We start from the raw sequence: 26,667 nt of genomic DNA, 5'->3' as shown, positions 1-26,667 counted from the left end.
CATCAATTAAGAACTATCTTAACAGCTGTAGGCATGTCACTTACAAATCATTGACATCATGCGTTTAAGTCTAATTAGTTTAACTGAAGCCAACAGACCCTTCAACAGTAAATGCATTAAAGTGCTTGGTGAGCGGCTCCCCTGGCTAGGGTTGGTGGCTCCCCAGGGAGCCACGGCACACAGTTTGGGAACCACTGGGCTATGGCATTAGGTGACCCTCATTTATATCGTGAGTGCTTCTTATTCCTAAACCTTCTATCACTCCTGGCATATATATGGTGGTCACCCATATGGATGGTTTATATGGCCATCCCGGTGTCGCTGACATATAGAGGCAACCAATAGCATATCATTGGCATGGGAGCGCAATGGCATGTGAGGTGGAAGGGTATATTTACGAGCTCCTTGAGCTGCCGGATCGTCACTTCTTTGTGATGCTCCGGCGGCGCAGATTACAAAATCATATCTATGAGGCCACGAGGCCACTATGCGTTGCTTTGTATGGCCTCATAGATATGGAGCAAGGTAAGACAGCACAAATCGCTGCATTACCTTAATCTGCACTCTGGAGGTGTTCAATGGGCGCCGCGGTGGGTGTTCCTATGCAACACTCATGGATTTTGACACATCCCCAGATTTATAAGAGCATGTAAACCTAGGGAAGCACCAAATCCTTACGCCTCCCGAGGTGAGGCGTAACGAGGAGAAATAGCTTTATTTCTCCTCGTTACATCCTCTTTCTATAGGAAGAGGAAAATGCCTCTTAGGATTGTTTCTGTGCAGGATGGTGATTCTTCCTGCGTAAAGATGATCCTGCTGACAACACAGGCACTCTTGCACCGTGGTGCACGAGTGACTGCATTGGGGCTAGACTGCCGAAACGGCACTAGCGCTGGGGGAAAAGACAGGAATGCGCAGTATTAGATAAATACGGTGATTTCCTGCTCTTTCATTTTGGCGTAGGACAGCGCAAGAAGGTGACTTGCTCCTCTGCCCTATGCCAAATCCCCATAAGTGAGGGCCAGAGTGTCCAATGTTAGGCTGTATACGCATCTGAATGAAGATGACAAGCTTGCATCAGTGAGCTCCACGCCTATTCACTGAATGAAAATCTCTTTTGTTTAAATATCATTGATATTATTTACCCCTAATAAAAAGCTGCCAAAATGTATGTATTTCGAAAATTTCATGATGATGTTTGAGAACAAAATAATGTTTTTTTGTAATATAATTGACACTGATTTTGAGTGATAATTCATGCTTAGTCCCGCCAGGGGACAGTTGGTGCTCTTTGTGAGGATCAACGTGGAGGCGTTTCATCAGCTATACTCAAAGGGATGCCTTCCTGACGTTTACTTGCCACCCACCATCCCCGGTGACCAGCCGCACTGGCTGCTGTTCACTTGACTGGGGGCTAACATTTAGAAACATGTCAAAACAAGCGAGTACTTATTTGCATGTAAACTGGAGTAAACGAAGCAATGAAGGTGTCCTGCACAGCGATCTTTAGGAACACATCCTTTTTAAAAACATCTTGCAACAAGCAAATACAAATATGATAATGTCTCTTGAAGATACTCAGAAGTGTATTTCACTAACATGCTGAAGCGTTTCACCAAACGACATCAGATTATATCGCTGCATTGAGAGGCATTTACTAAAGGTGAGAGTTTTCAAACATGAAGTTAAAAACATTCATGCCCCCGTTTGCCCTGACAACAACGCCATTAGTAAAACAAGAGGCACGGTGCAGGACACCTTGATTCAAGATGGATCACTTTCTCACTACACCATCTTTTAGTGAGTGGACTATGAGACTGGGTGTCCTCTCCCCTATGGGTAAAATCAAATGATTGTTGGGGTACAGGCCAGTTTTCTTATCACATACTTACTGCCAGTATTTGATTTGATGCAAGTTTTTCCTATCTATGTTAACAAACAAAAGGAACAGAGAAATATGTTCAGAAAGGGATTACACAGAAGCACACAATTTGACCCAACTGGAAGCAGACATTTATATTTAAAAAGCACAGTTTCTGGTTCCATAGTTTCCATCTTGCTCATTACACAACAACTGAGGTCTGAGTGGTTCTTATGGTGAAACTGTGGAAGAACTCTCACAAACGAATTGCCACTGTGCTGTGGAACGTGCACAGATTTTTAATACAGTTCACAATAAGCAAAATTTGGGCAATGTGGTAAAGCCATAAATTAAACTTCAAGTTTCCTAGGGTTGAAATGCTCCCACTGGCTGATGTCTAACCGTGGAGGTTCCATGTTTGTGTCTGCCAACCTCATGGAAGTACACACCTCGTTGGGGGTTTTGCAAAGGATTTGTTTTACAGCAATAGTTACCTTAACTGAGCCTGTTTCTAAGAACTTCTAATATTTACAGGTAAGACTAAAGGCACAAGGACTCCTAATGTTAACAGATAAAAGACTGAAAGGCCTTTCCCCAGGATCCTCTTCAGATAAAGGCTTAGTATTAGGATAAATCCACTCATAAGGAATGGGATGGGATAATGACACGAGGAGGCTATATATATATACTTTGCAAATGATAGGTAGCTGATAATGATTACATTCAGATCCTCATAACTCCAACTGTATGGCTTTTTAAACGGTTATTATGGAAAAAAGACTGAAAAATGCACAGTCTGATCCCATTTTCACAAGGCTTTTGCTAGGTTTAAACCCTATCCACAAACACTAATGGTGAGTATCCGACATATTTAGTGCAACAAGAAAGTGTTCGACAATGTCATGAGTGGCCTGCAAAACCTATTGCTTTTCAGCCAAATGGTTTGAAACAATGTACTGTTAAATGCACAGTTGATCCCTGTTCTCCCATATTTTCTACAAGGACAACCCTCTTAATGCCCCCATTCCTATTCTGTGCAACAAAAATGTTTCCCGAGCTGAGCACTAATCACTGTGATAGATGACAGAATCGTTCTTAAGCGCACCCTCTATCCGACCGATGTCTATACTGGTGATACTGCATGTTCATCATGAGCTGTTTGCCCAGTCACTAACTCTCTACTGGTGCCAGTACCTTCAGTCACATGAATTATATGTCTTGTGTATGCCTCTGTTAGCGACAGCTTCATTTTTTTTCCCTTACTCCTGTGCCTAGATAATGTCTCTGATATAAGCGTTTCATGAATTTCTGCTTTGCGACAGTCACCATCAACCACTGATCTGTTTGCGTCTGATCGCTTTCTTTCTGCCTCCTTCTGTAGGATGTGGATTCTGCCACACTGGCCCGCATTGACCTGGAGAGAAGAATTGAGTCTTTGCAGGAAGAGATTGCTTTCCTGAAGAAGATCCATGAAGAGGTAAAACTGCAGATATCTCATAATTGTTAAGTGATAATCTTAACTCATCAGCAGCCCATGTAATCAGGCCTGACACTGTTGACTCATGGCCAATGCCATTGAGGCTAGAGACGCCCCTGACCAGCGACCAATGCGACAAGACCAATATACTTAGACAAGCAGCCCTACATGACCGATCATACTCAAACATTCCATCAGGCCGAGATAACCCACCAACATAGGATACATTCTCAACATTGATTATTATTCTCCAATGGGCTCTGCTAATTTAGGATCAGTCACATGGTTAATGCTAAAAATAGATAAATAAATTCATCACTAAATAAAAAGGATATGGAATGCACTTTGAGCAATTACCAGTGGTTCACCCATTTCCAACCATCACAGTTTTGCCGTACGAGTCACCCTAAGTGGCAGGCACACCAAGTCCAAAACTGGTCTGGGACTCATTGTGTTGCCATTCAGGGGGAACGTCCCCAAGCAGTCCGCGCTGGAGAAGGACAGAGACTAGTTTGCATTTGGTTGGTCTCCTCCCTTACGGCACAGATGAGCTAGAAGGCAATAGTATGGAATACACCTTAAGTATTTAAATAAATTCACACATTTACATCCATTAGTTATTTGCCATACAACTAAGAATTAGCTTACTATAGATTGCTAATTTTCCCAAAACTATTCAAATTGACAGATTGAGAAGAAAATGTTAGCCTTTTTGTCAAAGATGTTATTGAGTATTGTTATGTAACAGTATTTTGGATATATATTCAATTGCTTGCCCGGAATTCAGACTAAAGCAGTCCGCAACTACCCCACATGCTGTAATTACTGTCTCAAGAGGTAGCCAAGCATTTGTCTACCTTCTGAGACTGACTGGAAGACCAAGCGTGATCCTCACAAGGGGTTGTTCACAGACTATCGGGGTGCCATCAGGTGCTTGCAAGTAGCAGCCACCGGCTTTCAAATAATACTGGACTGGCCAAAGATCTAAATAACAGGTGGAAAGTTTGAGTGGACCTAGTTACCGGTCCAGGTGAATTACCAGCAACAAAATGACCCCTGGCCCGTAGGTCACTATTGCAGAGGAACAACCAGCTATTTGGCTATTGCATAGACCTCTTGCAGTCCTTCAAGGAGCTGTGAAACACAGTATCTGGACCAAGTTACTTCATTAGATAATGCCTGATCCTTACCAACATGATGACTACAACCTGGTTGATTTCTGTATCTGGCAATTATACCGCTTTGTCCACTTGTTCTTTACTTGAGGTTCTATCAGCTACTGACTGATGCTAATGCAGTTTGATGATCTGTCAATAGATCTGTGGGCTGAGCTATATCTTAGACAGAAGGGCTTTGAACCCAGATCCGTGGATACAGTACACAAGGCTCCAAAGATGATGGTATTTAGTTCCACTTAAGTAGATTCATGACATTTGATTTCGCTGAACTTCTGTCTTTCCACAGGAAATTCGGGACCTGCAGGCTCAGCTCCAGGAGCAACAGGTGCAAGTAGAGGTAGACGTCTCCAGACCTGACCTGACGGCCGCCCTGCGTGACATCCGATCTCAGTATGAGAATATTGCAGCAAAGAACGTCAGCGAGGCTGAAGAGTGGTACAAATCCAAGGTAAAGACTAAGGAAGACTCCTTAGCACAGGTGGGAGAGGGCAGGCCACAGCTAAAGAATCAGGGTTTGGGGCAAAGGTGGAACATGATAGCAAGCAGCTATGGCCACAAGCCAGGAACGAGGCAGCTGGGGTAATGGGTGGAAGGGCCTGGCGTTCAGGACTGAGAGGTGGCAACTGATGCCGCAAGAAGTGAGATAAGGCATTGAGGACAGAGACAGCTGGGGCTATAGGTGGAAGGGCCTGGCGTTCAGGACTGAGAGGTGGCAACTGATGCCGCAAGAAGCGAGATAAGGCATTGAGGACAGAGACAGCTGGGGCTATAGGTGGAAGGGCCTGGCGCTCAGGACTGAGAGGTGGCAACTGATGCCGCAAGAAGCGAGATAAGGCATTGAGGAGAGAGACAGCTGGGGATATAGGTGGAAGGGCCTGGCGTTCAGGACAGAGAGGTAGCAACTGATGTCACAAGAGGCAAGATGTGACATTGATGGCAGAGGCAGTTGTGGCTATAGGTGGAAGGGCCTGGCGTTCAGCACTGAGAGGAGGATTGAGGCTAGAAGAAGAAAGCTATTACCTTGAGGACAGAAGCCACTAGGGCTATAAGTAGACAGGTGTGGCGTTCAGGACGCGGGGCAAATGAGGCCTCAAGAAAAGTGATATGACATTAAGAAGAGAGGTGTGTGGGGCTATCAAGGAGAGAGACATGGTCTTTAGGAAAGAGAGAGGGCACTGAGGCAGAGGCAAATGGGGCTATAAGTAGAGAGGCACGGGGTTCAAGACGGAGGGGCACAAGAAGACCGTTATGGCACTGAGGACAGAGACAACTGAGGCCTTCAGGAGAAGAGGCAACTGAGGCCATTAGAAGAGCGATACGCATTGAGGATACAGGTAACCAGGGCTGTAAGTAGGGAGGCATGACGTTCAGGATAGAAGAGAGCACAACTGAAGGCACAAGAAGAGAGATATAGCATTAAAGATGGAGGCATAATGTTCAGGACACAGGGGAGCAACTAAGGTTACAAGAAGAGAGATGTGGCATTGAGGATAAGAAGAGAGATATGGCATTGAGGATACAGATAACTGGGGCTGTAAGTAGAGAGGCATGGTGTTCAGCGACAGAAGAGAGCACAACGGAGGCCAGAAGAAGAGAGATATGACCATGATCTCAGAGGCGCCTGGTGCAATAAGTGGAAACGCAGGCAATTTATGTGAGAGGGGCTCAACTGAAGTCAGAGACGAGAGATATGGCATTGGGGATATAGGCAATTGGGGCAATAAGTAGAGAAGTATAGCGTTTGGGATGGGGGAGGGCAACTAGGGCCACAGGAAGAAATACATGGCATTGAGGGCAGAGTAAACTGGGCCACAAGTAGAAAGACATGCCTTTCAGGACCAGGAGTGGCAACTGAGGACACAAAGAGATATGACATTCAGGGAAGCCCGAGGTATTAATACTGCAGCGTTGATGTGGGAATTGGAACGAAATGAATGCAAAGTATTAATTCTTCATTAGAGTTGTAGGCATTAATAACTTACTATAGCCCTGGACACTAATTCTTCAGTCCAATTTAGTTATTCAGTACTGCACTGGGTACGTATTTCTTTTTGTTATTTCCTGGCATTAATTTTTCCGTACAAACCTGGATTTTAATTCCAAAATACAACAATGAGTGTTAATTCCTCAGTACTGCACTATGCATTAATTCCTCGGTATTGATCCAGGTACACCCCGTGGTGTTAATTCCTCATTACAGCATGGATATGACTTTCTCAGTAGATCCCCGGGCATTCACTTCCCTTGTGGAAGGAGACCCTCAGCAGCACAGCTTTATCTTGGTGTAATCTTTTTTTCGATACAGTTGAATCATCAATGGCTTCACTTGGTACCTAGATAGCCGCACGCAGGCCAGGCAGGACCTAGGTACTCATGTCGCACTCCTCTTCTTCTTCCTCAGGTGGCCGACCTGACACAAGCCGCCCACAAGAACACTGATGCCCTTCGCCAATCTAAGCAGGAGCTGATGGAGTATAGGCATCAGATCCAGTCTTACACCTGCGAGATCGACGCACTGAAGGGCACCGTGAGTACAGCCGCCACACAGGCATCCATTTTATCCTACTCATTGAGGTTCATGGAGACTAATACAGACTCTCATCCTACAGAAAGGAAGTCACTGCCAGCAAAATAACCTTCAAATGTAAGGGCACAAACATGGAATGTACTGTCCTTACAAACTAGACAACCCCTTACCATACATAACTTTGAAACAAGCTTCAAGCCATCTTGTTTTACACTATGTAAAGTTACTCGAAGGAATGTATCACGTTACAAAGCGTGCTTTTTCCACGCAGTACGGTACAACTACGCGTGGCATTAAATCGCAAGTCGTTTCAACGACTTGCGCTCGGTAGCACGCTGTACTTAGGAATAGTATAAATTACTATTCCTACTCCAGTTAGCGCAACAGCAGGGAAGGTGTTGGATTTAAAATCCAACACATTCCCTGGTGTTGCACGCCACCTAGCGCAAGTCGTTGAAACGTCTTGCGATGTAATGCCACGCGTGGTAACAACGCGGTCGTTGTAACGACAGTGTTGTTAACTACCTGCGTGGTATTGACAGCATTGTAAACGCTGCTTCCCTTCCAGAATCCAGGACCATCCAAGACCCCCGGTGCCTTCTCATCCATTGGAGGAGGCAGCTAACATTTCAGCAGCATGATTTTGTGTCCTCTTTCTTTCTAGAATGACTCCTTGATGCGCCAGATGAGGGAGCTGGAGGAGCGTTTCGCTGGAGAAGCCAATGGCTACCAGGACACCATCGGCCGCTTGGAGGATGAGATTCGCAATCTGAAGGAACAAATGGCCCGTCACCTTCGGGAGTATCAAGACCTGCTCAATGTCAAGATGGCGCTTGACGTGGAGATCGCAACTTACCGCAAACTTCTGGAGGGCGAGGAGAGCAGGTAACCTGTGGATTCTAGTCCAGGAATCCCTATGTGAGGCGACACATCTGCCTCTTGCTCTTCATGCTCAGAGGGGCCCCCGGTCATGACATGTCCTGAAGCCAACCCCAGGGCAGTTTCAAGTACTTCTGTCAGACACAACCCCAGAACATTCTCTACAGTTCACACTTAGTATACTTAGTATATACGTTTATCCAAAGACCCTAAATCAGTGCATTCTCAACAGTGGAAACAGGTTCACGCTAAAGAACAGTGTTAAGTTCCAACAATACCACTTCAAAAGATGATTGGAAGAGTTTATTTGAAGCTTACAGCATAAGACCACCAACCCTTAGAGACAGCAATCTCCCAACTGACTATCCCTTTTTCAAACCCTATAACTTCTAGGTGCACAGAATACTATGAAATCACAAAGTAACATACATTATATGCCACACGTAGCAATCTGATCCAAGCCCACAACACATCTTTCCCCCTTACAATTTTCAATGCAATATACAAAAAAATAAACCTATAACAAAAGAGTATAGAGATAATAACCAATACCTAAGAATAAGGTAAAAATGCATTGAAACAAAACAAATCAAACTTATATCATGTAAAAACACATTGTATAATATTAAACCACTAGTTGTTATCTGAAACTCATCCATTACATAGTCTTCATGCCAACCAAGTTTGAATTTCGTCCTGTTTGTCATCAGTTCCTTAGTAAAACCCGGGTCCTCAACTGTATGATTTCCAGATTGCACACTTAGAAAAGTTGGATCTTCCACATTTATTAACTTGGTCATCTCCTGAATCCAAAATTGCAGAAAAAAATTTAATAGAAAGTATTACAAAAGGTCCCATGAATTCTGAAAGTCCCTTCTTTATCATACCTGGTCCTTTCACCATTACTCTGTCACCCACTTCCCACCTTCTTTCTCATACACAATTCTTTGCATCAAAACGTGCTTTATACTTATCTTGGTGTTCCAATCTATGCAACACCAGACAGGGCTGGACTGGGATCGCACACCAGCCTTGGCAATTTTGACGGACCAGCCCGCTGCTGCTTTTGTTACTGGGGGCTGAAGTAGCAGCACTGCTGCAAAACTGACCTGAATAACAAAATTAGCCCCCACCCTTCCAGCCTCCCGGGGACACGCCTGATGCCCTATACGGCCAGTCCCACCATGACACCAGATCTTCCTTAGAATGATGTTTATACTTGTCTTGGTGTTCCAATCTACGCAAAACCAGATCTTCTTTAGAATTATGTTACCCTTATTCTGTGCTCAACTTTAACCAGACTGGGTTACGTTTACAGTGAGGTTTCCTACCTCTAAATCAAGTAAATGGAGATACTGAAGTCACACTATTAGGCATGACCCCATGTGGCCATTACGTTTCTCTCAACACATCTTTAAGGGATTTCGTATTAAGAAGTGCATGCTGCGCACAGCTCTTCACTATATTTTTCATACTCTCAGCTAAACCAATAGCTCGAGGCGAATAAAGAGCTGTCTTGAAATGCACTATGGGCAGTTCCTTGAGAAAATCTCCCATTTCCTGGGACACAAATTGTAGTCTATTATCGGTGATGAGACTTTTGTGAACACTTTCCCTAGAGAACTCCTCTGTCAAGAATTCAGTAACTGTCTTGGTATTTACAGAAGACACACATTTGGTGACTACCCACTTAGATGTGTAATCTACTAGTAATAGTACATACTGTTCATCATGAGCCATTAGATCAAAGGGGCCAGCAATGCCCAGACCAAATTTAATCCACGGCTCTCCTGGAATATCAATCAATCAGTACATATAGAGCCTGGCTAATCACCACTGGGGGTATCCAGGCACTGAAGTCTCACAGGTCTTAGTTGAAGAGCCAGGTCTTGAGTCTCTTTCTGAAGTCTGTGAATGAGGATGATGTCTGCAGGTGGAGGGGGAGGTTGTTCCAGAACTTGTCGGCAAGATTCGAGAAGGAACGACTTCTGCTGTGGCTTTAGTGAATGCGGGGCATGTGCGCCAGGGCAAGGCAGGCGGAGCATAGTTGTCTGGAGAGCTGATGGAAGTTCAGGGGGTGGTTGAGGTATGCTGGACCCTGGTTGTGGAGGGCTTTGTAGGTGTGGGTCAGCATCTTGGACTGGCATCTCTTCTGGACAGGGAGCCAGTGATCCAGGTCTGTTTAGGGGGGTTGTGGATGAGTCTGGCTTCTACAATCTGCATGGTCTGGAGTCTCTTGAGGGTATGGGTGGTGATTCCAGGGTAGGGTGCGTTTCCGTAGTCCAACTGGTTGGTGAGGAGGGCTTGCGTGACCGCTTTCCTGGTATTGATGAGGATCCATCTGAAGATCTTTCAGAGCATGCAGAGGGTGTGAAAGCAGGCATATGAGACTGTGGTGACCAACGGTTCATGATGAGTTTGCAGTTCAAGATGATGTTGAGGTTGCGAGCGTGGTCAGTAGCAGCTGGTGTGGGTCTGAGTTTGGTGAGCCACCAGGTGGCGTCCCACGGAGAGGTGTTATTCCTGAAAATCAGCACATCCATTTTGTCGGTGTTGAGCTTCAGACAGTTGGTCCTCATCCAGTTGGAGATGCTCTTAATGCCGTTGCGGAAGTTTGTTTTGGTGTGGGCAGGCCTTCGGTGAGTAACAGGATGAGCTGGCTGTCGTCTGCATTGGAGATGATATGGAGTCCATAGGTTTGGACGATGTAAGCCATGGGTGTCATGTAGATGTTAAACAGAGGGGAACTGAGAGAGGAACCTTGGGGTACTCCGCAGATGATGTTCTTGGGCTCGGAGGTGAAAGGCGGTAGACGGATCCTCTGGATGAGTCCTACGAGGAAGGATGAGATCTCCCTGGACGCCGACGTGGTGAAGTCTTCTGATGAGGGTGTGGTGGGATACGGTGTTGAATGCCTTTGAGAGGTCGAGGAGGATCAGGGCCGCCGTTTCACCTCATTTGAGGAGGGTTCTGTTGTTGCTGATTGCGGCAATTAGGGCGGTCTCGTTGTTGCGGTTGGCATGGACGTCATATTGGGAGGCGTCGAGTAGGTTGTTTCTTTCTAGGTGTTTGGTGAGCTGGTGGTTGATGGCTTTTACAAGGACTTTGGCGGGGAACTGGAGCAGCATAACGGGGATTCAGATTTTGAGTTCGCTGGGCTTGACGGAGGGATTTTTCATGAGGGGTCTGTCCTCTGCTGTTTCTATATGGTGGGGAAGATGGCTGTTGTGAAGGATGCATTGGTAAAGGAGATGAGTGCACTGCTGATTTCTTTGTGTCCTGGGTTGAAGACGTTGTGGGGGCAAGGGTCCGTCTGTGCCCCAGAGTGGACAGAGGTTATGATGGCTGTGTTGTTTTGTGTGGTGAGAGGATTCCATGCAGAGCTGGGGAAACTATAGGTGGCGTCTGTTGGTGTAAGGAGGTTGTCAATGTGAGTGGACTGGGGATCGCAATTGCTGTAGATGACCAATATCTTGTCATGGTAGTTGTTCAACAGTGCATCGCAGAGTTCTTGGGAGGGGCGAATTTTGTTCTCGCTGGCTGAAGGGCAAGAGAACTCTCTCACAATTCTGAAGAGATCCTTGGTTCTGGTTAATCAGGGGCATAGGAACAGTGTGAGTTTTTTTGTCTTAGCAATATTTGCACAATGTCAACAGTCCTTTACAGCCCCTTCTACCTCATTATCCATCCTTGGCCACCAATACCATTCACGTAGTCTAACTTTTGCCATGTTCCTTCCTAAATGCCCTTCATGGGCCAAATTAATAAAATTTTCTCTCAAAACTCCTAATGTACCACATGTTTTCCCCTGAATATTTTTCCTTCAGCAAAGCCCAGTTCATCCTTAACACTAAAGAATCTGTCTAAGGTGGACGGTAATTCTTTCTTGCCTGACCACCCTTTCACGATGAACTCTTTCAATACCAGAAAATCTGAATCATTTGAATTTGCATTCACTCATTCTTTGTCATCAAAAACTGGCTCACATACCCAACTCGTGAATGTAATTTCACAATTATCTTCAGAACGAGGAATTGGCAACCTCGATAGACAGTCTGCCATACTATTTTTTTAATCTCGGACATACTCCACAATAAAATTGTAACTGGACAATCCTTCTGACCACCGTCTAATCCTAGGGGACACATTTTCCATATCTCTGCTCAAGAAGATACAAGTAAGTGGTCGATGACCTGACCTTATAATGAAAGATATACCTCACCAAAAAAAAATTAAGTGGAGAATTGCCCAATACAAATCCAACACCTCTCGCTCAGTAACAGAATACCAGTCTTAAGCACCCTTCAATGAGCGAGAAGCAAAAGCCACAGTCTTAGCTCCCCATTGATCACGAGAGCCAATACTGCACCTAAGCCTTTGATCAGTATCAGTTGATAGAATCGTTTTCTTAATAGCGTCATATTTATCCCAAAGTTGGTAACTTTCCAATGTTACCTTTGATGCTCTTGAAAGCTTGATCACACTCCTCAGTCCAGCTGAACTGAGAACCCTTTTTTAGTAGCATCCTCAATGGCTGAGAAAGACTAGCAACATTTTAAATGCATTTAAAACAACATTCTGCTGAACACAGCAATGAGCGCACTTGATATTTATTTTCTGATTTGGGGGGCCTGAAAGGTACTGTTCACAAAATCAATTTTTGGACTTATACCTTCCCCTGAGATGGTGTGTCCCAGGTAAGTCCCAGTTGGTATCCTGAATTTACACTTCTCCTTTTTATAACTAGCCCTGTATCTTGCAACCCCACCAACACTCCTTAATATCCCATCATGCTCCTGTTGATCCTCGTTATAAACTAGTATGACATCCTGAAAAACACAACACTTAGTCCCATCCTTCTAACACTTTCTCCATGACCCTCTGGAAACAAGCTGCAGACGAGGCAAGAACATAAGGCATGCAAATGAACCGGAATGCTCCAAGAGTAGTCACAAATGATGTCAAAGGTCTAGAGTCAAGATGGAGTTAACCTGGGGGCAAGCAAAGGACAAGTCTATCACACTGAATACCTTTGCGTCTTTTATTAATGTAAGCGTTTCGGAAAAGTTTGGTAATGGCTGTCTGTCGAGTGAGATGTACTTGTTCAATCCCCTCAGATCAACACACATTCAAATCTCTTTACCACTATCCTTGGGAGCCAGCACTAAAAGAGCCAACCACCCAGAACACTCTATCTCTTCAATCACACCTCTCTGTTTTAATATTTTTATTTCTTGCTCTAATGAGGCCAGCATCACAAGAGGAACCTTCCTCACTTTAGATACACAAAGCACTGCACCATTCTTCAGAACAATCTTAAGTTTAAAATGTCTCAGTAATCCCAAATCATTACCAGATACTGTAGGAAACTTGAGAACAAATGTAATCCTATAACTCCTCCTTTACCATTAATAGCACTTTCTATTTAGTATTGGGATTTAGTGTTATCCCCATTTCCCTTCCAAGTCTCTAATCCAAAGTATTTCACCCCTTTTTGCCACATAGACTTTTGCCACTGTTTTATGATCAGCAAACTGAATCTTCATTACAGAATATCCCAACACTTCAATTTCATACCTCCATACCCAACAGGATTTATGTCCGGGGGTTTGTAATGTGATTTCTTTATTTCAAAATATTAAGTCCCAATTTTTGTCATCAATCATGGTATATGTTGATCCTGAGTCAGCAAGTACAGATATTCTTTTCCCACCAACTACAATGTCATATTCTGGTATCTCAATGGGATTAGTTTCCACCAACCAATTATTTCCCACACTTAACACAAATTTCTCTTCTTCCACACAATGCACACCCTGTTGTTTAATCTCTCTACACACATGAACATAATGCCCTTTCTTGCCACATTTTTTGCAAAACTCAAATCTTACAAAACATCCTGGACTATTGGAAAGATGTCCCTCACTACCACATCTAAAACGCTACTTCCCTCCATTTTTAGTAAACACAGAACTATAATTCTGGGAAGATTCTTTTTTTATTTACAAAATCTGTTCCGATTCCTTACTCTTGGTTCCCAAACGTTTGTCACCATCCTTATCTGTGTTCCTGCTAAGCCTTATTATTTCATTCACTGTTCCGTCCAATCGCAAAATGTCCTTCCCGTTCTCAACACGCATTTCACATACCCACAGGCTAGTGTTTTCCATGCCCTTGACTATTGCTGCTGCGTCTCTCAAATTTGGATTCTTCGCAAGTAGCTTCTCCTGAACTTTAACATAATTTGTGCTCCTCCCTATTTGATCTCTAACCAGGGAATCAGTTAGATGATCAAAGTCACATGTACAAGTCGATGTTTTTAAAGCCGCAACATAACTGATAATTTTCTCTTGTTTCCTGTGCATCCTCATAAAAAACGTGTGCCTCTCCAGCACCACATTAATTTGCGAGCCAAAATTATTTTCCAAATCATTACTGACTTATCATAAACATTGTTGGGTTCACCTTCACCTTGCCCATGTTAATTTTTTCACAATTTTTGTATACAATTCTATCCTCAATACCCAAATTATTTAATAAAATGGCCTGTTTGCGAACAGCAGAAAACTTTTCACTCCCAATAGCAAATAAATATGAAATCAATATGTGTTTACATCTTTTTCAAAGCAGGAACGATTCACCTTTATCAGAAAGAAAATGGAGAGGCTTAGAAATGTTGCTGTTTGACATGATGTCTAATACCCAAAACTACCAACAAATAACTACCATATAAAGTACCAATGTATCTCATATATATCACTGCCAGTTTAATCTAAGGAAAAAAAAAATAAGAATACCAGGCTACTCACTCTGCCATTACTCATGTTCTTCATTCCAAAGTTCTACTAGAAGTAATGAGGTGTATGCATCACCGTGATATTGGAGTGTGCGATAAGTAACCTTCGTTACTTAGGGGCGCGCATCATCAAAAACCTGAAACACAGGATGTCCGCTGTAGCACGTGTGTGTTGTGCGCGTCACCGCGAAAGCAGAAATGCCACAAAAGGAGTTCAATTCCTTTGAGCGCGTTAGGTATGCGCATCACCGCATAAGAGTGAGCAAACAGTGGTTCACTTCCTCTAAACCATGTTACCAGCTAAACATCAGGTGTGTGCATCACTGTCATTGCAGGAGTTTCACTTCCATCAAAATGTAATATTTTCTACTCCCAAGATGGCCACCACATCACGGTCTAGTTGATGTTCACTCTGTGATGCTCCTACGCGTTCCACGTCAAGTATGCGTTCTGTGGTCTGGCTGCATGACACAGCATTCCACTCCCCTCAAAGATAGGTACAATGTTCCATCATCCGCTTCTTCACGGCAGGTGCTCTTGTCCAGCTGCATTCTATTCCAAAATGACTCCTCAGATTCCATTGATGTAAAAATTTGCTCTTTGACCAACTTTGGAAGCACACCTCACTCTCAATCACTGCTCCTGGACTCCTTAATCCACCATAAGCTTTGACTTCTGTCACTCCAGCTCCCACGCTATACTTTTTGTCGCTTCTATCACCACCAGCTAGGATAGCGCTTGTCACAGGTAGGGTATACACTGCTAATTGTGGCTTTTTCTTCTTAAGGATTCACACACAAGTTCTTGAATAAATTAGAGGTTGGTGGTCAATCCTTCTTCTTGGTTCAAAACAATAGGCCCTCATAGCCAATGTTAAATTCCAGCAATGATACCACTTCAAAAGTTGATTCGAAGAATGTATTTGAAGGTTACAGATTAAGATCACCAACCATTAGAGCCAGTGAACAATCTCCAAACCGACTGTCCCTTGTTCAAACCCAAGAACCTCCAGGTGCATAGAATGCTATGACATCCCGAAGTGACATACATGATATTCCACACACAGCAACCTGATCCAAGCCCCAACAGACAGTCATATTAAGACCTTCTCTGTAGCTGACACTAGATAAGTGAAAACGACCCCTGTAAAGAAACCACATATTAAAAGAATCCCTACTGTTCACACCAGGGAAGTGTTAATATTACATGTATAGGAGACTACAGTAAGAGATCCCCTGCTGCTCGCCCCAGGCTAGTGTTAATAATGCATGTATAGAAGGCTATAGTAAGAGATACCCTGATGCTCGCGTCAGGCTAGTGTTAATACATGTATAGAAGGCTACAGTAAGAGATACCCTGATGCTAGCATCAGGCTAGTGTTAATAATACATGTATAGAAGGCTACAGTAAGAGATCCCCTGCTGCACGCGCCAGTCTAGTGTTAATAATACATGTATAGAAGGCTACAGTAAGAGATCCCCTGCTGCTCGCCCCAGGCTAGTGTTAATAATACATGTATAGCCGGCTACAGTAAGAGACCCCCTGCTGCACGCGCCAGACTAATGTTAAAAATACAAGTATAGAAGGCTACAGTAAGAAAATCCCCTGCTGCACGGGTCAGGCTAGTGTTAAAAATACATATATAGAAGGCTATAGTAAGAGATACCCTGCTGCATGCGCCAGGCTAGTGTTAATATTATATGTGTAGGAGGTTACTGTAAGAGATACCCTGCAGCTAGCGCCAGGTTAGTGTTAATATTATATGTGTAGGAAGTTACTGTAAGAGATACCCTGCTGCTCGCGCCAGGTTAGTGTTAATACTATAAGTATAGGAGACTATATTAAGCGATCCCCTGCTGCTCAAGCCATGTTAGTGTTAATATTACAATATAGAGGGCTATTTTAAGAGATTCCCTGCTGCTCTCGCCAGGTCAGTGTGAGAGGTTGGCCTGATATATGCTGTCCACTAGTTATAGTGGGCACCCTGTATCAGTCCAAACAACCCCTTATTGGTTATAGGTTAAAGACAACCTTTATTGAAAGCTAACCTAGTGGTAGCTATGGAGAGCAGCCTTCAGGCTAAGTCTTGAAGGAATGTAAAGCAGCTTGTTTTACCAGTCTATAATCTTAGAGTCACTAAATGAAAGATATCCACACCAGGTATATATACTCTGGGGACCCACCTATGGGAGGGTTCGGAAAGAGGGGTGGCTACACCCATTTCCTTTGTCCAGTTTCGTGCCAGAGCAGGGGTTGGAAGCCCCTGAACAGGTTTGAGCTGGACTATGCACAGGGATACCAAATGTGCCTCCAGTGCAGGACTTCAAAGCACTCAGAGAGTGCTCCCACCCAGCCCCAATACACATCAGCCTGTCTTGGAGGTGGTTACACCTCTCTGTTACAGGAAACCTATTGTCCAGGCCTCCCCTGCTGAAGTTTCGGTCAGCAGCAGGAGTCCAGACCCGTGTCAGTGGCTGCAGCATCCATTTTGTGATGCCAGGGCACTAGTAAGTTTCTACCGGGTATACCAGTGCTGTCATGTCTCTCCCTCTAGAAGAGTGGGATCATACTCCCACACCAGTGTTTGACACCAAACACGACATGTTTCCTTGCAGCCAGTCCAAAGTTAGTATTTACAGTTTGGTTATAATGCACTTAAGAGTATATGGTCAGGTTGCACTAATGACAACCCCGGAGAAGAGATTCCGAAGGCTGCAGAGGGGCTCAGCTCATGCCTGGGCACCCCCTCACATATAACCAAGCAACCTGCCTTCAGGATTGATAAGGCCTGCCATAGGGGTGACTGATAGGTTTGTATGTGCAGTATATGGTGAGATATAGTGAACCTATATCTCAGCGAGGGGTGCATGCACCACCTTACTCAGGCTGCAGTAGCAGACCTGTGGTGTCATTTTGGGTGGCTTTGCAGGGGTGGCATTATACATGCTTCAGCCCCTGGTAGGCCTCTGAGGTGACCATGCCCTGGCTACATAGTATACCATATACTAGGGACATATAAGGGCACCTCAGATCCAATCTGTAATATACCTAAAGTACATGGAATCATTTTAGAGAGGAAGCAGCTAGGCTGGGGCCCTGAATAGCAGGGTCCCAGCCAGACTAAAGTCGAAAAATAGTGAAACACCAGCAAAAAGTGGGGGTAAACATGTGAAGCAGATCCTACTCTCCTACAGTCAGTGATAATATCAGATGTTTAGGAGGCTATTTTAAGAGATTCCCTGCTGCTCGCACCAGGTTAGTTATAAAGCTCTCTGTGCAAAATCCCCAGATTAGGATACTTCCTGAAGCTCCCACTAGAGCTGCTAATACAGTTGATTGACAGTGGCACACACCAGAACAGTGAGAAAGTTCATCTAAAATAGCCCAGAGCAAGACATCCCCAACACCTGACACATGACAGTGCTAATATTACTATAAAAGGTGGCCTTAATAGGACATTCTGTACTGTTATGAAGTTCAATCACCGGAACCTAGATTAGGACACCCCCCCAAAAGCTCACTCTGGGCAGTGATGAAATCTAGTCCAAAGGATCCCAATTTAGGACAGACTAGTAACTCTAACTAGGTCACTAAGACCTGGATTCATTCGTACTAGTGAGGATGCTGCTATGTCCAAGTATACCACAGCTCATGATTTTTCATCTTTTTTCCTGAAGGGTCACCATGCCAATCCAGACCTTCTCTGCGCTCAACTTCAGAGGTAAGTGCTTCTGCTATCATGAGCAATGAGGTACACCAGCAATACACCCAATCCCTTCCTAGACTTCTGCCACTTCTACACTGGTTTCTCTAGAAAGGGTTCAGATGGGGCCTGTGCCCCAGATGTTTGTCCTGGCCCTTACTGGAGCCCCACCACCACAACTGCTGAATGTGCCAGGAAGCTGCATTGAAAAGCAAAGAAGCACTACACTTGCAATACACAGTAGTTTGTCAATTGATTGCTTTAGATAACACTAGCCTATATATTATATATATTTATATATATCTCCCAGGGGCGGTCGCCACTGGGTAGTTATAGTTCGCACCATGCTTCTATGGGTAATGGATTTTTAGTTTGCTTATAACTTTGAACTTTGGCGCAGTTTGACATATCTCAAAAAAACTTTTCAAACAAAAGTCTCATCCACCTCAGCTCCTTGCCTGAAAGTTTTGGGGTGATCTGTCAAGCAGGGGCTGAGAGAAAAAGGGGGTTTCCAAAAAGTGTTTTTAGCATCCAATTTTCCATAGGAAAATTAGACATAGCTGCAGCTAAACAAAATTACTTTAAATGTGGCAGACAGCTAGATCTTGACCTAGAAAGCTTGCTGTTTGTGATTTGGTGTAAATTCGTTCAATATCTTCTGAGAAATTAAGGTTTAAAATCTAAACATAAGATCAGATTGGCTACCTCCACATCTACAAAGATGTGGGGGCAGCCATTTTAGGACCCTGTAAAAAGTCCCCCTGAGGCCGAAAACATCTATATTTTATTTTTATCTGTACCGCAGATCAGTGAAGGATCCACAGATCCGTGGTACAGGTAAATATAAAAAGGAGCTAAATTCGTCCTTTTTAATTTTATGCCCCTTGGGATGGACAGGGAGTCAGCACAAACATGGTTTTAGGGAGGGGATATGTGGTGCAGCGATGAGTCATTTTTAGGCACCGGGGACCAAATCCTCGTGGGCCAATTTTCTTTTTAGTGGGAGAGGGGTACGTGGTCCACCTCTTCAAGCTATTTATAGGCCCCAGGCACCCCAACCACAGAGCCAAATTTATTTTTTAGAAGGGAGTGAGCATGCCCCCCCCTTAGTCATTTTAAGGACCTGGGGGACACCATCCCTAGGGACTGGTGCACTTTATTAATTGGGGAGGGCGCATGAGGCTCCCCACCCCAAGCTATACTATACGGCTATAATATGACATACTATGCTGCCATTGGACCCCATACCCCAGGGTCCGATGGCAGCAGAGTCTTGGGGTCCCCATCCACCGGCACACAGCTGTTACCTGCCTGGAAGTGTGGGCAGGGAATACAAATGTAATTCCCTGTCCACACTCTCCCAGACAGGGAGCACAGCTTTGCTTCAAACTGGTGGGAGCAGAGCCAAAAGCTGCTCCAGCCAGGTGAAACCAAGGCATCAGAGCTGGCTCCCACTGCACCCAGGATGGGTGCTGGTTAGGGAGTTGGCAGAGGCTGCGTGGGCCATGGGCTTCCTCCTGCGGCTCCAAACAATAAAGAAAGTATACGGGTGCACTGGTTAAAAAAAAAATGTTCAGCTCCCACCTGGTTGCTGACTGGGGTGCCGGCAGGGTGGCTGGGGCCTTAATATACCCCTGTTGCCACCAAACTTAAAAAAAGATATGGATGCCCTGGGTTGGCACAAGGGCACTCATGGTTAAAAGAAAAATGTCTGGCTCTCGCCAGGATGCTGCTTGGGGAGTCGGCAGGGGCTATGGGGGCTTGGAGCTTATTCTGTGGTCCCAACATTTGAAAAAAAGGCATGAGTACCCCTGGTGGGCACCTGGGCACCCACTGTAAAACAATGATCAGCTCCCATTGGAACCTAGTAAGGGTGCTGGCTGGAGAGCCGGTAGGGGCCTTGGGACTTTCCTGGATCTCCACAGTTAATATAAAGTGTGGGTGTCCCAGATGGGACTGGGACACTCCCCAAAAAAGTAGTAAACAAAAAACAAACAAGAATAATAAAGGAGCGTCAGGAGCCACTCATTTATCATTCAATGCTCCAGGCCTATAAGGACCTGCGAGGGCTTTTTAATTATATTTTTTGATCTTGGTAGTGCCCCTAGAAGGGGCATGGGTACCACCAAGAAGCTTTTTTTTTAATGTTGTGGAGGGCTGCAGGCAGAGCAGCAGCCTCCGAGCAACATAAATAGACACAGTAAGTGCCCTGGGTTATTGAATCCATGACCCTAGGAGAGCTTCTGTTATTTTTTAAGCCCTCTGAGATGGAGCTGTATGCCTATCAGCTGGTGTTCAGGAATCCCTTGCGGTTGGTTCCATGGCTACATTTTGTGGCAAGAAAAATGTTAAAAAAAGAATCAAAGACATGTTTAGGGTTGTTTTAAAAATATATTTAAAATAATTTGTTTCAATAAATAATATTAAATAATGCAATGTGTGTTTATGAAATAATTAGTGACTTTTTGACAAAGTAAATAGGTTTACTTTATATATGTTGATTTGCTCACCTCCTGATTAAGTCAAGAGGCATCCCTTTTATATTTATATATTTTTTTTTAAAAGATGATTGTGCGCCGGCGGGGCTTGGCCGCAGGCCAGTTCCTGCGTCTAATCCCATTCCATTCAGTTGTGCATGGCACCCAACCCCACGCCGTTTGGCTGTGTGCAGTGGAGGGTTTGGCACACCCACGCTGCACACAGTGGGTTTGGGTGCCCATGAAGGTCTGCGCGGTGATAAATAACTCACTTTACGTGAAACAAACATAGAAATTCACTGAAAGAAACAATGGTTAAAGTAAGTCATAGTTAGGAATTGAAATAATATCTTACTTTACATTAAAAAGAACCTTTGCAAATCACTGAAAAAAACAAAGGTTAAATGGACATTATAGTTAGGTGAAAATGTCAGTTAAACTTAATGTTTTAAACTAATTCAACCACTGCAATTCACCAGTTATAGTTATCTCAAATAACTATAACGCGTGCCCTAAAGTAACTATACCTCGCGCCCTCGCCATGCACTGCTAATTAACTCACACATTACATCACTCATGACTTGTTCTATGACATCACTAATAACATCGCTGCAACAGTTGAAATTACATCATTGATAACAAAACTGTGTATGGCAGCGGTGCGAGTTATAGTTAGTTTAGGGCACGAGTAATAATTACTTGAGAAATGTCACTGGTGACATAATGTTTTGAACTAAAAAAAGCCACATATATTCCCCAGTTATAGTTAGCAGCTCTAACTTTAACTTGCGGCCCGACATGCACTGCTTATGAATTCACATATTACATCACTCATGGTATATGTTCTATAACATCATTTATGACATCATTGATGATATATATATATGTCTATATATATATATATATGAATCTATATATATATAGATATATATATATATATATATATATATATGTATATATATATATATATGAGCTCACACACAAGCTTTATGAGAATACCCTTTGTATGTGGCCCCACCAGTTTAATATGTGGTCCAATGTCTGCCCTGATAAAAATCACTTCTAGAAACGGCACTGCACGTTGGTGGGTTATGCATGGCCAGTGCAGGGGTTATTTCCTTATCAGCATCATAGTCTTACGTTGATGGTGATGAGGTACTAGAGTTTAGGGCAGGGAAAAAAATGCATTTGGCTCCTTTGGGTGATGTCTGTAGTCCCCCGTGTAGAGCATCTTGGTGGGTTGGCCGGTCAGGAGGGTTGTGTCTGCTAAGCATTTTTAAGTGGCCGCAAATGTTTTGATTCTGGTGTCTCCTTGAAGAACTAGTGAACGGAGTACAGGCTGTACCACTGACCTTGCGCAGAGCTTTTGAGCTTATTGAGTCAGTTGGTGTGCTTGTACTGGTATATCCCAGAGCGTGGGACCGACCGCACTAAGGAGCTGATGTAAGTACCATGGTGAGTCTCAGTGCTAACGATCTTTCTCTCTCAGCAGAAACCAGCCCGGACCAACGTTCTGCCGAGGTTCACACAAAGAAAACAGTAATGATCAAGACAATTGAGACTCGCGATGGAGAGGTAAGCGTGCTGCCACCTGAGGTGGGATAGTGGAAAGGGTACCCATCACCAACCCTTTTGATGTCCATCCACCTGAGTGTTAGAACATGGGAGGTGTCTCAGTAGGAAATCTTTACCACTACTTAAGCCTTTCTGGCCTTCTAACTGTGGCTTTGTAGGCAATGAAAGAAGAAAGATTGTCCAGGATGTGTCAGAGGTAGGTTCTTACACATGGAGTGGGAACGTCCAATGGCTGGGGGATTTTGGAAAGAAATACTATGGGGGGTGACCCTGAAGTCTACTTCCCAGGGTTAATAGTAAAAAAGTAAAGCTGTGTTGCACATTTATAGATCTGGTACATTTGCTCTCCAAGCAAAAAACAAACATGAATGAAAGGTCCTCAGAACCACCAAATATTAAAGACATAAGATCAGAATTGATTAAATGGGCAACAGCTGGGAACGAAGCCTTAACCAAACTGCAGAGGGGCCGGAGTGGGAAGACTGAAATCCCGCAGTTGGACATTGTATTCTTACACACCTTAGACTCCCTGAGTTGACAGTATTGAGCGTGACTAGGTGATCTGCCTCGAATATGTCTAACAAAGATAGATCCATTGGTTGCACAAGCACAGACTAATGAACTACAGTAACAGTAAACAGTGGGCCCTGGACGAGCTTGGACACATGAGGGGTTATATCGCTGCTAGTGCCCAGATGACAAGGTTCACCCACTTGATGGTGAGATAACCGAAATGGATTACCCGATCAGGACAGAATGTGAAAACGTGCCACGTTGCCATTGTATGTCTGGCACGATTCCTCTCTTTTCCTAGCTTGCGATGAGTTAGTTACTCTAAGCAATGACGGTTAAGTTGGTTTACAATATGTTAGTACTATGGTTTGAGGTAAAGTGTATCCCAGGAATGTATTTATGACAACCACTGGTGGAGGTTGAACACTTAACTATAAAAAGAACACGCAGTGAAGGTTCTCAACTCTCTGTGTAGTTTGTCCAACCTTTGCCTCTCACATCCCGTGACCCCAGATCCTCAAATAAGCAACAAGAATCCTAAATTGGGACTAGTTCATGTTGGCTTCCAAGGGGACTGCTGTTAGCTGTTGTTTGGGGGGACAATATCTCTGGAACAGCCTCTAGTTTCATTCACTGATAATCTCTCTCAACCTGTTCCTGCTCCAGGTGGTCAGCGAGGCATCTCAACAGCATCACGAGATGCTCTAATAGTGCAGTCGGCAGGAACACCGACCGGCAACGGATGCGCGCACAGCTCCAGCACACCTCACCAGCTCTGCATGCAGACCGGATTCCGTACACCCGCTGGGAGCTTCAGAACCAGCCAGTCACCGAAGAATGTCAGAGACTCTGGGACAGGTCCCAGCCTCCACCTGTGTCCAACCCTTTGTTTTATACTTGCTATTTTTTTCCACCAAACCTCAGTGAGGATTATTGCTTTCTGTGTTTGTGTCATAGATAGACTTTTCTCCCGCCATCTTGTCACCCTGCTCCTTTTAGAAATAATTTCTTGGCTTTAATATTCTGTAGAAGGTGCCCGCTCTGCTCACCAGCATGGACACTACTCTGACATACTGTTCAGACTCAAAATATGCCACATGACCTTCTGTGACACAAGATGGCCCTTCCCAACAAACTATGGGTCTGATTTACAGTTTGCAGATGGATTACTCTGTCTGAAAGGTGGTGGATTTCCTGTCAACCTTATTACAAGTGTCGCAGGATATAATGCCCTTGTAATAAGGCAGCCAGGATATCCGTCATGTTCGTGATGGAGAAACCCATCTGCCAAACACTAAATCAGGCCCTAAAGCTAATAAATTGGGTCTTGAAAAAGACATGGACATTGACTGGAACAAGGCCTTGCCAACTGCTTCAGAGAGGAAAGAGGAAGATTGGCTTAAGATGGGTAACTTTCCACTACTCAAATAAACCCCGTCTTCATTTGTTGACCTTTTTCCTCAGTCTGCCGGTTGCTCCAAACACTTTACAGCTGGAGGAGCTTGAAGATGGGTTTTTAACTGCATGATGTCTGGCATTGCCGCAGGCAACATGATCACCTCCTATAAATTCAAGACCTGTCTCGGGCAAAGGAGCGTGGGTTTGATCTCTGGTATGGCGGTAGCGTGCAGTATCCATGCAACATGTTTTCTAGAATCAGTTTCTGGAGGGGGTCAAGGCAGGCAAGGTGTGGTGTGCCAAGACAGTATCTATCATCCTATTATGTCGACCACAGGGAACAAATTAAAGGAAAAGTGGATGAGTTCTGGTTTATTTGCAGGAGGATAGAGAAAGGACATAGGGGCAATCAACTCATAAGGAAGATGGCCCCAGTGCATAACAAGCAATTGTAAGTGGCCCGAGCAGAATGGCAGGCGCCGCTGGGATTCTGCACACCTACACGGCTCCTGTGACGAGGGCAGCACTGCACAGGCATCATCTACACTGGGCTGAGTGAGGTAGCTTATGGCTACTCACTATGAACCCTGCATCTTGGAAGGAGAGGAACATAGCTAAGAAATATCCCAGCCGCAGTCTCCAGTAATGACTTACTTAAGACTAGTCTTGTCTTCACTGCTGGGTTATTGCCACTGCTCTGGCCTGGTGCCTACAACTGATAGAAGCACCAAGTTCCAGTATTGAAGCCTCAAAGAGACACATTACAAGACCTCACCCAGGGGCACCATTGCAATATAGTGGGCTGATACTTGTCGCATTCTTCCAGCTCCTATGAGAAGCACAGATTCTTGTAGTTGTGGCTCACATAGTATTGGGGATTTCCTGATGAAGGAAAGCATAGCACGTCTACAGCTCACAGTCCAGATAAGCCCCTGTAGGAGGCAGATTCCGCATAAGGCTGCACTACTATGCTGCAAGGAATATTCAGTGGCTAGGATGTTTACAAGCAATATACATTCCCCCTCTCAATAACTGGTCAGGGTACTGCTCCAGGCTCCACCTCACTGTAGAGTAAGTCCACCCCCTGCTTTACTCCATGCCTCCTCTGCCCGTGGAGTGCACTGTTCTGAGTGGTTTCATGTGTGGCAGGCCTCTGCACCAGCCCTTCACTCAAGGGGGAAGTGCAGACTGGGCTCAAATGTGGGCTAGTGGAAGACTTGTGAGGTAAGGAGTCAAGTGTAAGTGCTAGAATAGAGACAGAAGGTTTCAATGAGACAGTGATAGAAGGGGGGGTACTGGGGTTCAGATTAGCAGAGGCAGCTAACACACCACTGCCTAACCTGTAGCCTAGGGTGAAAAAAGGGATATACCGGTGTTAACCTGGCTATGGTATGTGATGGAGGTTTCATAATCAAGCCTGTTGCACGACAGTCTCATCACAAACACCAGTGTAGCTATACGTTACAGGGAAACCAGAGAGCATGTGTATTCTGCCCTTTTCGGACATACGCCCCATACTTTCCCCACATTGTAACTCGAAAGTAACATGTACTGTTATAGCCCCATCAGACATGCCGTAGACCTATCCTGCTGCCAGAGAACAAAATGTATTATGGGTACTAAAGCAATGTCATACACTGTTTCTCCAATGCACTGTGACCATACAAAGTTGTGTTTCGTTTCGAAGGTTGAGGAGGATGACAATAAATACAGGAACACAAAATCCTACCATTGTTTGTTTTTTGTGAGATTCAGGTACAAACAAATCATTCTCTTCTTCTGCCAACCCAAGCATATGTATATTTAAAGTTTTGATACTTTTACTTGTACACAAGTTGAAATGTTTTTTCTGGTTGTGTTTCCTGTTGATTGCATGCTTTCCAACATTCTGGGATACAAAAGGGAAAAGATATTTCATGTTTTAATACCACTAATCAGAGTAATAATGACATCAATGGAGATGGCATCACACAACCTATTGGCCCAATTATAAAATCACAAAATAACACATTCTATGCTATTGCACCAGGACCACAGAGAACGGCGATGTGCTTTCTGACTGAACAGTGTCATGAACACTAAATACCATGATTTATTTGAGTGACATTAATCAATCAATCATGCAGCACATGTATAGCGCAGCTTATCACCTGTCTACGGGTTTCAGTCAAATAGCCAGGTCTTGAGTCCCTTCATGAAGTCCGTCAGCAAGGGTGAAGTACGTACGTGGAGGAGGGGGGCGTTCCAGGGCTTGGCTATGAGGTGGGAGAAGGAGTGTCCTCA

The 26,667-nt window shown here is 44.4% G+C and overlaps 1 protein-coding gene across 2 annotated transcripts in view; it reads left to right on the top strand.

The window, feature by feature from the left end:
* The window catches only part of DES (desmin), a 54,363-nt gene extending 28,251 nt beyond the window's left edge, over window positions 1-26,112 (top strand). Inside the window, exons 3-9 of one of the 2 annotated variants that reach the window (XM_085650110.1) lie at window positions 3,243-3,338; window positions 4,803-4,964; window positions 6,918-7,043; window positions 7,708-7,928; window positions 18,396-18,439; window positions 22,391-22,473; window positions 23,653-26,112. In XM_085650110.1, coding sequence (XP_085506236.1) covers window positions 3,243-3,338; window positions 4,803-4,964; window positions 6,918-7,043; window positions 7,708-7,928; window positions 18,396-18,439; window positions 22,391-22,473; window positions 23,653-23,694 — 774 coding nt within the window. In that variant the 3' untranslated portion in view covers window positions 23,695-26,112. Of the gene's footprint in view, window positions 1-3,242; window positions 3,339-4,802; window positions 4,965-6,917; window positions 7,044-7,707; window positions 7,929-18,395; window positions 18,440-22,387; window positions 22,474-23,652 lie in introns of both variants that reach the window. The other variant, XM_085650109.1, reaches the window with a different exon arrangement.
* The last annotated feature ends 555 nt before the right edge of the window (window positions 26,113-26,667 follow it).

This window comes from Triturus cristatus, chromosome 3_2, assembly GCF_964204655.1.
Source record: "Triturus cristatus chromosome 3_2, aTriCri1.1, whole genome shotgun sequence".
Classification (NCBI taxonomy): Eukaryota; Metazoa; Chordata; class Amphibia; order Caudata; family Salamandridae; genus Triturus; species Triturus cristatus.
The sequence above is the reverse complement of the archived record's forward strand: the minus strand, read 5'-3'. Positions and strand labels throughout refer to the sequence as shown.